This window comes from Bos taurus, chromosome 19, assembly GCF_002263795.3.
Source record: "Bos taurus isolate L1 Dominette 01449 registration number 42190680 breed Hereford chromosome 19, ARS-UCD2.0, whole genome shotgun sequence".
NCBI classification, from domain to species: domain Eukaryota; kingdom Metazoa; phylum Chordata; class Mammalia; order Artiodactyla; family Bovidae; genus Bos; species Bos taurus.
The window spans coordinates 52122326-52137709 of record NC_037346.1 but is presented as its reverse complement, the minus strand read 5'-3'; the positions used below and the strand labels follow the sequence as shown (position 1 = coordinate 52137709).

General features: G+C 44.8%; 1 protein-coding gene across 5 annotated transcripts in view; it reads left to right on the top strand.

Moving 5' to 3' along the window:
- LOC509283 (E3 ubiquitin-protein ligase RNF213) overlaps positions 1-15384 on the top strand; it is a 122064-nt gene that overhangs the window by 104431 nt on the left and 2249 nt on the right. For all 5 annotated transcript variants that reach the window (XM_015458943.3, XM_002696144.6, XM_005221118.5 and 2 more), the window contains 14 exons: positions 5-39; positions 1829-1923; positions 4009-4168; positions 5501-5669; positions 7078-7169; positions 7655-7906; positions 9590-9722; positions 10030-10113; positions 10523-10703; positions 10981-11182; positions 12201-12278; positions 13124-13318; positions 13759-13848; positions 13940-14118. In XM_015458943.3, coding sequence (XP_015314429.1) covers positions 5-39; positions 1829-1923; positions 4009-4168; positions 5501-5669; positions 7078-7169; positions 7655-7906; positions 9590-9722; positions 10030-10113; positions 10523-10703; positions 10981-11182; positions 12201-12278; positions 13124-13318; positions 13759-13848; positions 13940-14118 — 1945 coding nt within the window. The remainder of the gene's footprint in view (positions 1-4; positions 40-1828; positions 1924-4008; positions 4169-5500; positions 5670-7077; positions 7170-7654; positions 7907-9589; positions 9723-10029; positions 10114-10522; positions 10704-10980; positions 11183-12200; positions 12279-13123; positions 13319-13758; positions 13849-13939; positions 14119-15384) is intronic.

The following is a 15384-nucleotide window of genomic DNA, read 5'->3' as shown; positions in this document are numbered from 1 at the left end:
ACAGCATGTCCCAATGGTCACGTGTGCTCTGTAGGAGAGGTGAGTCTTGGTATATGGGATAGGGTTTGGGGAGGTTCAAAATGCATGTTCCTCCTCCAGGTCCGAGGAGGGGGCCCATGAGGGAGGAGGATAATGAGAGACTGGACTTCTGGGGAGAACACAGACTCATTTTGACAGCTGTTCTGTGGGGCTGCCCTCACAGCTCAGTTGGTAAAGAATCCACCTGCAATGCAGGAGACCCGGGTTTGATTCCTGGGCGGAGAAGCTCTGCTGGAGAAGGGATAGGCTACCCTCTCCAGTATTCTTGGGGTTCCCTTGTGGCTCAGCTGGTAAAGAACCTGCCTGCAGCTCAGGAGACCTGGGTTTGATCCCTGGGTTGGGAAGATCCTCTGGAGAAGGGAAGGGCTACCCACTCCAGTATTCTGGCCTGGAGAATTCCATGGACTGCAGTCCATGGGGTTGCAAAGAGTCAGACACGACTGAGTGACTCTCACTTTCACTAGGTATTCTGACTAAACCTCCAAACGGTATGAAGGTTTTCCAGCCTGGGTTTCTTGACCTCAGCCCTGTGGACATAAGGCCTTATTGTGGGGCTGGCCTGGGCATTCTTGCAGGTTTACAAGCATTCCTGGCCTCAACTCACCAGATGGCAGTAGTATCCTGTCTAGCCAGTGTGACAAATAAAACTGCCTCCAGATGTTGCTCAAGGTCCCCTGAAAGACCAAACTGTAGGGCTGGAACCATGCTGGCAGTCCTTCCTGGCCACTACAGTACAGAGTCAGCAACACAGGTCTTTGTGATGACAAGGTGTTGACTAGACTGCAGGCTAGATTACTAGCCCAGCAAGGAGACAGTCTAGACAGCAAAGGGTAGGAAAAGGAGATGCGTGGCTTGTAAGCCTGTGAGGGGAAGATGCGTGTATTGTTCATGTCTGAGTCCCAAAGCATCTAGCCAGGGCCATTCATAGTGTCATCTATACATGCTCAGAACAGGCTATTGAATTGAAACAGACAAATGTTATTTAATACAGTAAATAAGCAGCATGGAGGATAAACTGGATACATGCTTTGCACCTTATATTTCTGAACTTCTCACTTCATTGTCCATGAAATGGGATTAAAATAGATTCTTCCTAAGACTGCTCCCAGTACTGAAATTGTGTGGTGCAGGAATCTGAGACTGGTTTGGTTTGTTACAGACTACTAGTGTATTTATAGTAGCACACAATCTGATTTTGAAAAATGAACCTTTGGAAGTAGTAAATCATATGGTGACATTGTTTAAAAATAAAAAAGTCTAAATGGCATTAAGGAATGCCATTTAAGGAAGTCAGTTTGGAAGCTACTGTAGTATTCCTGGTGTTAGATAATGAAGCATTAAACTCATAGGAGAATGAATGGAAAACAGTGATGAATGTCAAAATAAAAGATTGAGTTTTCTATATTTGTCCATAAAGTGACTGGGAATAAAACTTAATAGCTTCTATTTTTTAAAAAAGTCTAAATTTCCCCACATACAACATAGTTGGCTGAAGAAGGAAATGGCAACCCACTCCAGTGTTCTTGCCTGGAGGGTCCCCTGGACAGAGGAGCCTGGTGGGTATAGTCCATGGGGTCGCAAAGAGATGGACACGACTGAGCTACTAACACACACAGCACAGTTGGCACGGAGTGCCTGCCCTGTCTCCCAGGGCTCCTGCAGCCCCACCTGACATACACATACACTGAAGGAAGCAAGCCTAGTGGCATCCACTACCTTCTGTGCTAAGCATGTGCTCACTCTGGGATTTGTCCAGACTGATCTGGGGTCACATTTGTGTTTCTCCTAGTGTGGCAAGCCGATGCAACAGAGCTTTTGTATTGACTGTCGTGCTCCAATTGGAGGGATTAATCACCTACCGAAGGAGGGATTTCGTGTTATCAAGTATGTAATTTTCTATTTCCTTTCTAAATAATCGAACCACGTGCTTTGCGGCTTTTTCTATTCCAGTTGATAAATCGATACTAAATATATTATCAATTATGATAGTACATTTGGATCTGGGTCATGTTGGATATCAATGCCAAGGTCTCTGTGGTCATTCATTAGTGAGGCATTTGATCTGTCACTGGCTAACTGGGCTTTTAATGCAAAAACAGACCTACCTTAATACTTATTAATACTTTTTAATTCAAATATCTTCCAGTTGAACCTTGGTTACAACCCCTGTAGAAATTGCTTGACATAAACAGGGTGACCAGATTCAGGGGGAGTTTAAGTCTGTCATTTACAAACTCTTAGCTTACACTTTTTTTTTTTTTTGAGAAAAATAGAGGGACCTAGTCAATCTTATCAAATACTTCAGAATCCAGCTAAAAACTGGATCTCATAATCCCACACTTGCTCATTAGACAAGTATGGTTGTAAATGCTCCCTTAATAGGAGGTGTGACCTCTCTACATTGATCTTATAGTCTAGCTATTTTGGTGCTGTTACAGTTTAAAATATTCTAACCTGTTATCTCCATAAACTATTAGAATGTCCTAGAATCTCCAGTATCATTTCAGCTGAACACAGCCATCACACTGCACCTCCCATCTGGGTGTGATGCCAAATCCTTTGCAGAGATTGGATCCTAGTTTTTAATGTGGGAAAAGGAGACCAGTGTGTATGTACTTCCATGTTAATGTCAGCTACTCCAGACTCTGTCCTTTGCCTGCCTGCCGCTCCCCCACTGATTCAGGGCAAGAAGCAGGTCCAGACCACCATCCTGACATATGGCCCCAGGAGTAGCACAAACAGCCAGTTTTGTTTTAATAATGATTTTATTTCATTATTATTATTTATTTGCATTTATTTTTTGCGGCATTTATTCCGGTACCTTAAGTTTTTGTTCCTTCAGTTTCTTCTGGGATATCTTTTTCTTCTGTGCAACCTCCTCTTCTGGTTTAGGAACAGTCTGTTCTTTTTCAGAAAGGATCATCTCAGTGTGGCAGGGAGAGCTCATGGAGGGGTTAATCCAACCCTGAGCTCTGTAAGTCCTGTGCCGCACTGTGGGGTTTTGTTCAACTGGCTGTGCTCGATAGGCAAGATAACCTACATCTAAGTCCTTCAGTTCGGCATCACCTTCTGCATTTTTGAGCGTGTGCAGTAAAAATTCAGCACTGTTTTTCGGCCGCCGACCCTGCCTTCAGCCCCAGTGCTTGTCCTTTGCACACCGACCAGCTCCACCACTGTAACAGTGGAATGGCACACACTGCTCCTGTAAAGTGACATCCTCCAGATACTCGGTGGCTTTTCGGATATGCACACCCTCAATGGCCGGGGCGGTTTCACCAATGTTCTTTTTTTTTTTTTTTTTTCACCAATGTTCTTAAAGTGAATCTTGATTTCCATGATTTTGTGGGGTTTTCTGGGTCAAGTGAATGCTGAACCATTTTTAGAGGTCATCTCAGGGCTGCTTATCAGAAAAGTTTATTTATTTGTTTTGTTTTTTTTTTAATTTTATTTTATTTTTAAACTTTACATAATTGTATTAGTTTTGCCAAATATCAAAATGAATCCATCACAGGTATACATTTTTTTTTTTTAACTGAAGTTGATGTACAATACTATATAAGTTACAGGTGTGCAGTATTGTAATTCACAATTTTAAAGGCTATATTCCATTTATAGTTATAAAATATTGGCTATATTGCCTGTGTTGTACAATATATCCTTGTAGCTTATTTTATACATAATAGTTTGTACCTCAAACCCTCTACTATTATATTGCCCCTCTTCCCCCCCACTAGTCTCACAAACAGCCACTTTATACTGTTGTGGGCTTTTGGTCAGCCAGAAGGGGCTGTCTATAAAGAAAAAGACTTGGAAAAGTGGTCTAGGCTTATTACAATCAGTAACTTTCAGCATCATTTTCTTCAAGACCGTGAACCTGGTCTCTCGGTCCTGAGACTCTGAAGTGCGCCCCCAGAGCCAGAAGAAATGGTCTTCTTCAGCCTTCACCCTGTCTTCTCTCGTCCTTTCCAGGGACACCATGGACAGGACTCAAACTGGCCACGTCCTGGGAAACCCACCACCCAGAGGTGCGCCCGTGGTATCTGACCGACAGATGTCCCCAGTGGTCTTCCTTCTCATCCGGCTACTCACTCATCTGGCTATGCTTCTGGGAGCCACCCAGAGTCCCCAGGTAGAGCATTGTACTGCCCAATCATGTACTAGTTTCTATTGTAGTTTTTTCATAGTGAATCCTTTCATCTAAAAAACCCTACCCGGTTCCTGGGAAGGCCCTGCAGGGTCCTGCTTGGTTTCATTGTGGTTAACCCTGTTCTGCTCCAGTTCTCTGATTTTGCCCCTTGAAACACAAGACTGCTTCCTGTGTCTGCATGCTGTGAGGTTTGTGTGTTGTGGCCTTACTGACATCAGAAGCAGAAACTATTTAGGAAGTATGGGGAAGATCTGAATGCAGAAGTACTTGGATAAGGGGAAAGACAGATCGATGAATTTGTCTACTCCTTCCTTTCCGAGAGTATGAATGTATTGCTTCTGTGATAACTAAGTATCCTTTCCCAAAAGAAACAAGGAACTATTTTCTTACTCCTCTTTGAAGTTCCAATTTGTGATTCCCAGGGTTCTCATGAATTAGTAATTGTATTGGCAATAGTAACAAATGAAGAATGCTTTACAATATAAAACAAATCTTATTAACCTACATTTGTGCATATAGGTCTAGATGAAACATATTGAAGCCTGATACCAATTCTTTGACAATTAGATGGATATCAAACATTAGAATTACAATTTTATATAAAAATATTTTAAAAGGTTTAATTAAAATAAAAATTGAAATTAAAAATTTAGTATTATTTAAACCATTTTAGTCTGAATTTTTGTCATTGTTCTAATTTGTACGTTGACTTTTAAATTTTAGTAAATCATGAAAAAAAAATTAATAAATCATTTTTAGTAGTTGAAAAAAATAAAATTAATCGACCTAGCCACCCCCTGTGGATTTTGAGTAAGTCATTGTTACCTAACGCAGAACATAATGTAAAATTCACATATCCTAATTTTTCCCACTGTGGCCTATGGTGGTAAGGGAGACTACTTGTCACATTATGTAAAGTCAGTTTTTACTGAATAGCTCTGTGTCTCCGGTCCACACCTGGGAATGGAGAGGCTAAAATAACCATGATTTTACCTGTGTCTTTGCTGTAACTCTGGGGAGGAAAGAAATAGCATGTTGCATTTTATCTAAGTTAATTAACCATGAGAGCAAAAAGTTTCGGTTTTTAAAGTTCTTTATTTCACATTGACAATATAGAAGGCAGTCGTTTTCAGACCACATTCATTTCTGCTTCTCAGTTTTCTGTCGCCTCTACTGTTTGAATCATGCTGACATCCCTCCTAGAGACTGTCCTCTGGCTCGGAACTGGCTCTTCACCCCTCCTGACCTCTCCTGAATTGCCATCCCCTCCACAAACAAGACCTTGCTTGACATTTTGTCCCCTTGCCCCCACAGGACTTGATGAACATCATCAAACCTCTGGTGTGGGATCCAAAAGGGTTTCTGCAGCAGCACATCCAGAGAGACCTGGAGCAGCTAATGAACACGCTGGGGAGGAGCGCGGACGAGACCGCCAGCGTGGTGCACCTCGTCCTGTGCCGCCTTCTCCGAGAGCAGGGCCACAGTGAGGAGCTGGGCACGGAGCCAGGGGCGTGGGGCACAGCCAGGAGAGGAAGCAGGGCACTCCTCGACCCCAGAAGGAGATGAGGGGGAAGCAGGAAGACAGGCACTTTCCAGAGAGTCAGGGAGGGAAGGACCTGCCTGGCCTTTCCATTGACCCCCTGCTGGTTCGAGTGTATTTGGGAGGCTTTAGTTTCAAAAGTCAGCCTTGGATGTAGTTCAGCCACTGCATGGGGAACACAGGGCATCCAAAAGAAGCAACGTGCATTAAAGAAACATCAAAGAGACTAATGTTTGATAAGCGCTTGGAACTTGGTCTCTTTCTATTGGAGATCTGTTTTGTTTTACGGGGTCGGGGGAGCACCTTCTCTTCCTAAAATAATACTGCATTCTTGGACTGACTCAATATGTATATGCATCCACAATGTGTTACATGTAAAAGTAGGCTAACAACTATTAAGCTCATTTTCTAGTTTAAAGTCCACATAGAAAGAAAAGGTCTATAAGACAAGTTAGTAAGAGGGTTGTCTCTGAGTGGTGGAAGAACAGTTTTGTTTTCTTTTAGGTTATCTGCAAAAATGTTTTTAAATTACCACTCTAATGACAATGTTATTAAAAATAACAATAGCAATAAAAAGTTCTGGCACATGACAAGAAAATCCATTCCCACTTCCAGAGCTTTTTTTGCCAGAAATCAGCATCCGTATGGGCTTGCCTGTGGCTCAGCTGGTAAAGAGTCCACCTGCAATGCAGGAGACGTGGGTTGGGAAGATCCCCTGGAGAAGGTAAAGGCTGCCTACTCCAGTAGTCTGGCCTGGAGAATTCCATGGACTGTAGAGTCCATGGGATCACAATGAGTCGGAACAACTGAGCGACTTTCACTCATTCAACATCTGTATATATTTTCTACTTAGCAAAATCTGATTTTAAGTTTCTCATTCTGGAGTGGTTTCACACTAGGGAAGCTCAGCGAGTATCACACTGACAAAGTGGCCACATTCTAGAAGCATACTGACAGTTTATATAGCATTCTGCGTCGAATGCACCCACAGGGTCCTGCCTCCGTCTTCAAGCCCAGGTGGCAGCAGTTGAGACCTGTGGTACCACTAGTCACTGTTAGTTTGCCCCTGGGCTTCTGATTTAAAGTATTGTCCTTGCAGTAATTTTGTTCAGAATGGCTTTAAGGTGATAATTACGTGGGTTAGAGATTTTAGAGTTTGAAGTACCTTCACAAAGATCATGAGTTTGGTGGTAGCAGCAGGAAACATTTTTAAATGCTCAGGTTACTTTAGGAAAATATATCCACCCCTGCTCCCAAAAGGAGCATTATTTCAATTAAACATTTCTTCAGTGTTTTATGTAGAATGCTGTGGTTTTTGTTTCTTGGGTAACATACACATTTTTCTTTGTAGGGTCTTTAAATTTTGATGCACAATTGTCAACCAGAATACAGAGGAACAGCTGGGAAAATCTTGTTCAGACTCTTATTCTGCGTGAACTAGAGGTAAGTGATGAGTAGCTATGGGGCTACTTTCTCTGGGAAAGTGCAGGAGGGGGTTTCCACAGCCTCTGCTGAGCACTTGATCTGTTGTTCCTTCTGGAAGTGTCCCTTAGAGAAAGAAACCCTAGGCTAAGTCACAGATTTAGGTGTTCTTTGTTTGGTCACCCCACCCTCCTGTTGCCCCCTCCCCATCCTGTCCACTCCTGAGGCAGGCTGGTATGTCAAGCTGAGGAATTACTGGGGATCCAGAAAGTGCAGGCAGTCATTTTCTCTCCACTACTTTTTAGAGCAGAATGTGCAAAAGAGGCAGAGAAATAAACCCTGTCAGATAAGAATGTTACTGAGAGTAACTAAGACCCTTGGGAAATATAAATCAGCAAGTATTTAAAATAATGGTAATAAAATATAGATGTCTGAGACTTATTCTGTTTGAGAAGACAAAAACCTAGCATCTCACTTCCAGATCCCATGTCGCTTTCCTCACCTAGCATCTAGATAAAACCCTCCTGGCAGTGAACGCTCAGATCAGCCAGGATGAGCGCATCAGCTCCAACCCTGTGGCCAAAATCGTGTATGGTGACCCAGTGACCTTCCTGCCCCACCTGCCCAAGAATAGCATGGTTCACTGCTCTAAGATGTGGAGCTGCAGGAAAAGGATCACCATTGAGTACCTCCAGCACATCGTGGAGCAAAAGAACGGCAAAGAATCAGTGCCCATCCTCTGGAAGTTTCTGCAGAAGGTGAGGCTGCTTCGCTGTGACCGCGACTTACATGTCCCCTGGAGATGTGAAGGCCCTGCTCTCATTTAGTCTGATCAGTCCTGAGGGTGGGACAGCCATTAAACTACTTTGATTTTTGAATAAAGTGTCTCTGGCAGAAGACTCAGGGATAGATATCTCCAAACACATCCATCTGTACAAGTCATTTGAAGCATAAAGGCACAGGTGAAATATATGCACGCGTTGGAATTAGTAGGAATCTGTAAAGTACTTGGCCAGGAGGGTTTCTCCCAATTACTCAGCAAGAAAGAATAGAATAAAATCTTTCCTTTATCTGTTCGACTTCATCCCCCCAGTGCCTGAAGCAGTTAGTCACCAATGAGTGTCTATTGAATGAAAAAATTTTAGTTGAGAATGCATAACTGAAATCCAACAAAAAATCTTCCCCTAAACCATTCAGAGGGAGGGTGTTGGGAGGATTGGAGGGGAGCAGAGCTGTAACGTGTGCATCATACCTTTCAGAGCCAGAAGTACACACTCTTCCTAACTTTAATCCATTTGAATTTTTATTTTCTAAAACACATTTTCTAATCATTCCTTCCATGCACCAGTACTTGCAGTCTAGGAAGAAGTAAGATGATGCAGAAATTTTGGTGGGTCATTTAATGAAAATGGATTCCCGGTGGGAAGGCCGTTGTGCTAACACTGTGATCTGTCACTGGTGTGCTCAGGCAGGTCCGTTACACTGAAGAAGCTAAGGTCCTAGGTCTTCAGAATGACACTGGATCATCTCTAAGCATCATTGCCTACATGCTTCGTCTTCTTGCTCTCAGCAGTGCCTCTCCACACCCAGCCCATCTCGGGCCCAAGAGGCTGTATTCTTTCATCAGCTTCTGGCCAACACATTTGCTGTGTCGGCCCTACAGTTTTGCTTCTCGACCCTTAGAGTGTAGAACACTGGCCAACACATTGTAAGCAGTCACTAAGTACTTGCTGAAGGAAGGGAAAGGTACTTGCCTTTCACCATTCTCAAGTACTATGTGTTACATAAAATGGCACATTGACCATATTAAACTACAAATACATGGCCCGAGCCTGAAAGGTTGTTGTTGAATCACGCGAATACACCGGGATTCTTGGCCCCCGGAGGAGAAGAATTCAATCCGGGGCCAGAGATGAGGCTTGATCGCTCAGAGCTTTTGTGTAGTAAAGTTTTATTAAAGTATAAAGGAGATAGAGAAAGCTTCTGACATAGGCATCAGAAGGGGGCAGAAAGAGTACCCGCTTGCTAGTGTTAATAATGAGGTTATATAATCCAAAGAATGTCTGGAGGTTGTAAAGACCTCCTCCGACCTACTCCCATAATTTACATTTTAAGATAACACTGTCCTCAGGCAAGATACATCCTTGTAAAGACCAGGTATACTCCCATAATTAACATTTTAAAATAACAGAAGGTTGAATCCAAAGACTGTCCTTAGGCAGGATACATTATTGGTATATAATCCTAAGGAATGTGGAGAAAGAAAAAAAGTTTGTCCTTTTTTCCTCCTTGAGAATTCCAGACCCCTCTCTCCTCGGGGACCCCTAGACTCCCTATCAACCTGCCTAGGAAATGACTCTCTCAAGCCAGCCCCAAAGTCTGTTTCCCAGGAACATTATCTAGGTACACTAAAGTGTTCCTGGTGGTCTTCCCTTCTCTAGGAGGCAGAACTGAGACTGGTGAAATTCTTGCCCGAGATTTTGGCCCTGCAAAGGAATCTAGTGAAACGATTCCAGAATGTTTCAGAAGCTGAATACAGATCCATCCAAAGTTTCATTAGCAGTCATGATTCAGGTAAGGCTCTGCTCCCACAGAGCATCAGGACTACCAGTTCAGGGCTAATGTGTGTTCTGTACCCTAAGCTTGTAGCATGAAGCAGTGGGTGCTGTGAATGCCTGGGACATTAGAGGTTTCTGCTGTATCAGTCCAGAATCTCCCTCTCTCTCTCTGGTTCCTTAAACTCAGCTTTAGTTTAAACAGCATTTAGAGTGTGTTGGTGATGATATGAAGGTGGGGGTCAAAGAGCAAGTAGTTCTGTTGGTTTGACCTAGATGGGAGTAGGTGTTATCTTGCAGTTCTTAAAAAGTGTTTTGTTTGCTAGATGGGCTGAAAAAGTTAACCCGCAGTAGAATCACTATCTTTCTGTCAACATGGAACAAGCTGAGGCGATCGCTGGAGACCAATGGTAAGTCAACTCCCCTTTAATACTAAACATCACAGGAGCACCTCTCTGAAGGCCTGTTCTCTCCAGCCTAACTCTGCCCTGTTCCGTGTGTGCACAGCACCATGCTGTGTGTCTCTAATGCTGGATCTGTGGACTCTTGGTGAGGGTGTCTGAGATGAGTGCATAATATTTCAGAAAGAGCAACCCCTCAGTCCTCTTGAGTCTATAAATTCGGTATCAAAAAGCAGCTGAGACTATTTGAAACTTGTCAGCACGTAAAAGAGATGTGGGAGACAGAAGCACCCTTGGTTCCCAGCTCTGTTCTGTTGAGGGGGCTTCTGCATTGCCTCCCTTTCCACTGTGGTGGGCTCCTAGTCCTGAGGCTATGAAAGAAACAGCAGGGAGGTGACTGCCCCTCTGTCGTTTAAAGGTGAGATCAAGCTGCCTAAAGACTACTGCAGCTCCGACCTGGATCTGGACACTGACTTGGAAGTCATCCTGCCTCGCCGCAAGGGCCGGGGCCTCTGCTCCACCGCCTTAGTCAGCTACTTGATTAAGTTGCACAATGAAATTGTCTATGCGGTAGAGAAGTTCTCCAGAGAAGACAACAGGTAAGCAAGCAAGCCGACAGCAGGGGACGCTCTTTCAGCACAGGAAGTCGTTTCTGGGGGGAACAAACAGGAAAATAGGGTCACCAGACCTAGAGACAGCAAGCCAGGCTTCAGGTCCTTCTTAAACAGAAACCCCTTCAGCTACACTCACAAGTGTCACAGATTTGCGTGTCCCTTCACCTGCACAGCCTATGGCAACGTCAGACAAGAGCTGGCTCTGCACGGACAGGCCACGTGCACCTCACTGGGACCCTGAGCTCTGTCTCTCTGTCCCCAGCTACTCCGTCGATGCCTCTGAGATTGCCGACCTGCACGTCATTAGCTACGAAGTGGAGCGGGACCTGATTCCACTGATTCTCTCCAACTGCCAGTACCAAGTGGAGCAGGGCGGGGAGACCCTGCAGGAGTTTGACCTGGAGAAGATCCAGCGCCAGATCATCAGCCGCTTCCTTCAGGGCAAGCCTAGGCTGACCCTCAAGGCAAGGCTGACCTGCTGTATTGACGTGGCCCACGTGTCCATGGTCCACATGTCTGTGGTCTGTGTGTCTGTTTTGCAAAAGTTGCCTCAAGTGTGGCTTTGATCACAGCGATTTCAGAATGAGGAGGGATCCTCTGGACCCTTCGTCCACACTCCCAGTATCTGTGACCACACCTGCATTCAGGGCCAACGGCTCTGCAGAGTCGTCTGTGCATCCAATCCACACCTCAGTACCCCAAGGGTGACTGCAGATCTCAATGGACTTAGTCCGGATTTCTCTGCCGTAGTTAATGGCACCACCAGCCACCCACACTGAACCTCATTGTTTTTCCCCTTTTCCTTTAGTCTGAAAACACAGTCTGTCATCTCTACCATCAGGCGCCTCCGTTTCACCAACCAGCCCGCTGCTCTAGTTCAAAGCATCTGTCCTTAAGCTCCACTGCTGCAGTAGCTCCCAACCAGTCCCTGTCTTCAGGCTCTTTAGGCCACGTTTCTAACATCCAGCAATGCATCTCTCCATCCACTTCCCTGCATTGAATCCCATGACTGCACAGGCTGGATCACTCTCCCTTCCCCGAATGCAGCCTGCACTGTGCTTGTTGCTTCCAGGTCCAGTCAAAGGTGTGGTACTTCGTTCTGTTTATGCTTCCTCCCTGCCTGCAGTTAGGCAGCGAACTGTTTGAGCTCAAGCCTAATTCATTCTGCTCTGTCAGCTGAGTGCCCCTCGCTCACGGTCTGTGCTCAGACCTGCCTGCACTGGTGGCTCAAGGGCCACAGAATACTATGTGACAGTGTTTGCTTGGCCATGGCAGGCAGGCTGGGCTCCTCACTGTGTCCCTGTTTCCATAGCTTCCAGGATAAACACACACATCATGAGGCAACAAGGAGCTGCCTGCTTTGCCGGGTGATGCACTGAAATCCCTGGGACTACCACTGAGTCTCAGCTCAGGCATATATTGTCATCTGATGGAAACCTCCACAGTGGATTCCATTTCCAGTCTTTTTCTTTCTCCCTTTAGGGATTACCCACTCTGGTATACAGACGGGACTGGAACTATGAGCATCTCTTCATGGACATCAAGAACAAAATGCCACAGGTGATGATCAACCTTATTTGCGTGTGCCTCCGTCTTACCAGAGTGTTTCCGCCCATGTTAGGACTCTTCCGCCTTTACTTGGGGCATTTGCTGTGAGCACCAAAGAATTTCAGGGCCTCCCTCTGTTCTGAGTGCCATGATTCTTCTAGGGGGCACACAGGACCAGCAGAAGTTTTTTTATTTTTCAAGTATTTCTTTATTTGGGCTGCCTCGGGTCTTAGTTGCAGCGTGCGGGACCATCACCATGTCATGAGGGAGCTTTCACTGTGGTGCACAGACTCACTAGCTGTGGCACACGAGATCCTGAGTGTACGTAGTCAGTAGTTGTAGCAGGCAGGCTTAGTTGCTCCGTGGTATGTGGGATCTTAGTTCCCTAACCATGGGTAAAACCCGCATCCCCTGCATGGCAAGGAGGGTTCTTAACCACCAGCGAAGTCCCAGCAGACGTTTTCTCGTTCAGTATAAACAGATTGAAATTTTTGTGCTTGTAGTTTTTTAGTAATGCTGTCATGACTGTGTATGCTGAGACAAAAGGTCCAGAGAACTTACTTATTCCTGCTTTTCTGATTTATGCATGTTGTGTGAGTTTGTGGGGGCTATCTGTGTATGTGTGTGTCCATATTCATATCCTCACAAAGTTGATTTGAGCATTCAACAAGTTCATCTCTCTTTCTGTAATATATCTGAATATTGCTACGCTTAAGAAGCACCAAGTGCAGACTACTACTGTTATTAGAGAGCCTGTCCCATTCCGTGGCCTTGGCAGTGAAGAAGATAAGACTCTTGCAGGGTAGTGGTGCACAGCATGCCCCAACTGTGGACCCATCCTGCTTTTGACTTCCTAGAGTCCCCTCCCCAACTCGGCCATCACTGCCCTCAGAGGACAACTGCAGTCCTACAGTGACGCCTGTGAAGCTCTGTCTGCCATAGAAGTCACATTGGGATTTCTGAGCACAGCTGGCGGGGATCCAGACATGCACTTAAATGTGTATATCCAAGACATGCTGAAGATGGGCGATCTGACCTCACTGGTTTCAAAGGTAGGTCTCGTGTCTGGCCTCTTCCAAAGGAAATTAGCATTGTCCCCTCCATCGTCTCTCCACTTCCTACTGGGATACCACCCCCTAGGGAGTAGGGTTGGTATCTACTATCTAGGCAGCCCCTGAAAAGGAGGGGAGGTGAAAATACCTCGTTCCCCAGCCAGTCTACAGTGTAAACAGAACACATTGACAGGAGATGCAGAGATGTACTCGGAATGTACAGATTTTGGAAGCACAAGTCTGCTGTGGTGTGCATGTAGACTGGTGCTGCTGCTGGACCCCAAGATGCTGCAGTGGGAGAGGGCTTTCAGAGACATTTCAGAGTTGAGGCAGGAAATTAGTGGACGAAGCAGAGGTGGCCTCCATAGTAAAGGAGGTGGAATCAGTGCAGGGCCAAATGAAAACAGGGCCTCATATTCAAGAGTTCTCTTCTCTTTCAGGCCTTAAACAGATGCAAGTTAAAACATACCATCGCCCTCTGGCAGTTCCTCTCTGCCTACAAGTCTGAACAGCTACTTCGCCTGGGAAAGGTGAGTTTGGCCTCTTCCGTCCACCTGGACTCAGGGAGCCGCACATTCCCTTTCCAGGCTTCATGTATCATTTGTTCTTATTTCATTCCAGAAGCCATTTGGGGAAATTGATTCAAGGTACAAAGCTGATCTCAGCCCTGAAAATGCTAAGCTGCTCAACACCTTCCTAAATCAGATTGGCCTGGATGCTTTCCTCCTGGAGCTTCACGAAATGATGATCTTGAAGCTAAAGAACCCCAAGATTGCAGAGAGTTTCAACCCTGAGTGGAGGTACGGGCTTGCAAGCCTGCCAAGCGAGGCACACATACAACATTCTGCCATGTCTCCCAAGATTTTCCATAGTCGTGGAAATTGTTCTTGTCTCACTGCAGCATTTGGTTTCCTGCTGATTTACCATTGTTGTTCAGTCACTAAGTCGTGTCCAACTCTTTGGCAACCCCATGAATGATAGGCTGCCAGGCTCCTCTGTCCATGGGATGCTCCAGGCAAGATTATTGGAGTGGTTTGTCATTTCCCACTTCCTGACCCAGGGACTGAACCCGCATCTCCTGCATTGCAGGCAGATTGTTTACCCCTGAGCCATCAGGAAAGTCTGATTAACCATTATCAATTGCAAAAGTCATATATTCACATTATGAGTAGTGGTCTTCCTATGTCAGAGAGATGTGCATTTTAACTTTGATAGAAAAAGCTACACCAATGTATAAAGAATACCGAACACTGAATATTATCCATCTTTCATATTTTTAACAATCTAATGGCCAAAAAATGGTATCTCATTTTTGCTTATATTTTCCCATTTACTGGTAAGGCTGAAAATACTTATCAGCCATTCGTGTATCTTCCTCCAAACTGCCTCCTGATTATTTTTCTTTTGGAGTATTTGTATTTTTCTTAATATTTTATCTGGTATGTTACAATTGCTCTATCTCAGTCTTTAATTTTATGAAGCCAAATCTGAGAGAATTTTCCTATGAGGTCTCTAGGAAAATATACCTCTAAGGGTCCTGTCCCAAGGCTATAAAATATTCTCCCGTGGTTTTTCCTTGTGCTTTAATGTGTGGTCTGAGGAAGAGATTTTCACTTTATTGTTTTGCTAAATAGATAAACTCCTGTTTTCCTCACTGACATAGGGCTTCATAATTGCCATTTTCCTCCATTATGCTATGTAGCATATGCCTATTTACATTTGTATTCTTTGAACTTACTTAAGAAATCTTTACTATCCCGGACTTTTTAGTGTAGGAAAAGAATATCTCTTCCTAGAGAATTTATGATCTTTGTTAAACAAATCATGAACTGGACTAGAAGCTTTATTAATGGTGAGGCTTTGTTTTTTGTACAGCAGACATATTACTAGAGTGTTTAGAACCATCTGGCTGGGCCCTTATCAAGGGAAGCTCCTTCCCATAGAGTATGTGCACTCCAGGGTTGGGGCAGCAGGGATGCACTGGAGCCCTGAAGCCAGGATTCCAGCGCCAGGCCAGTGACTCAGCGGCTCAGCTGCATGTGCTCAGTCTGACTCTGTGCGACCCC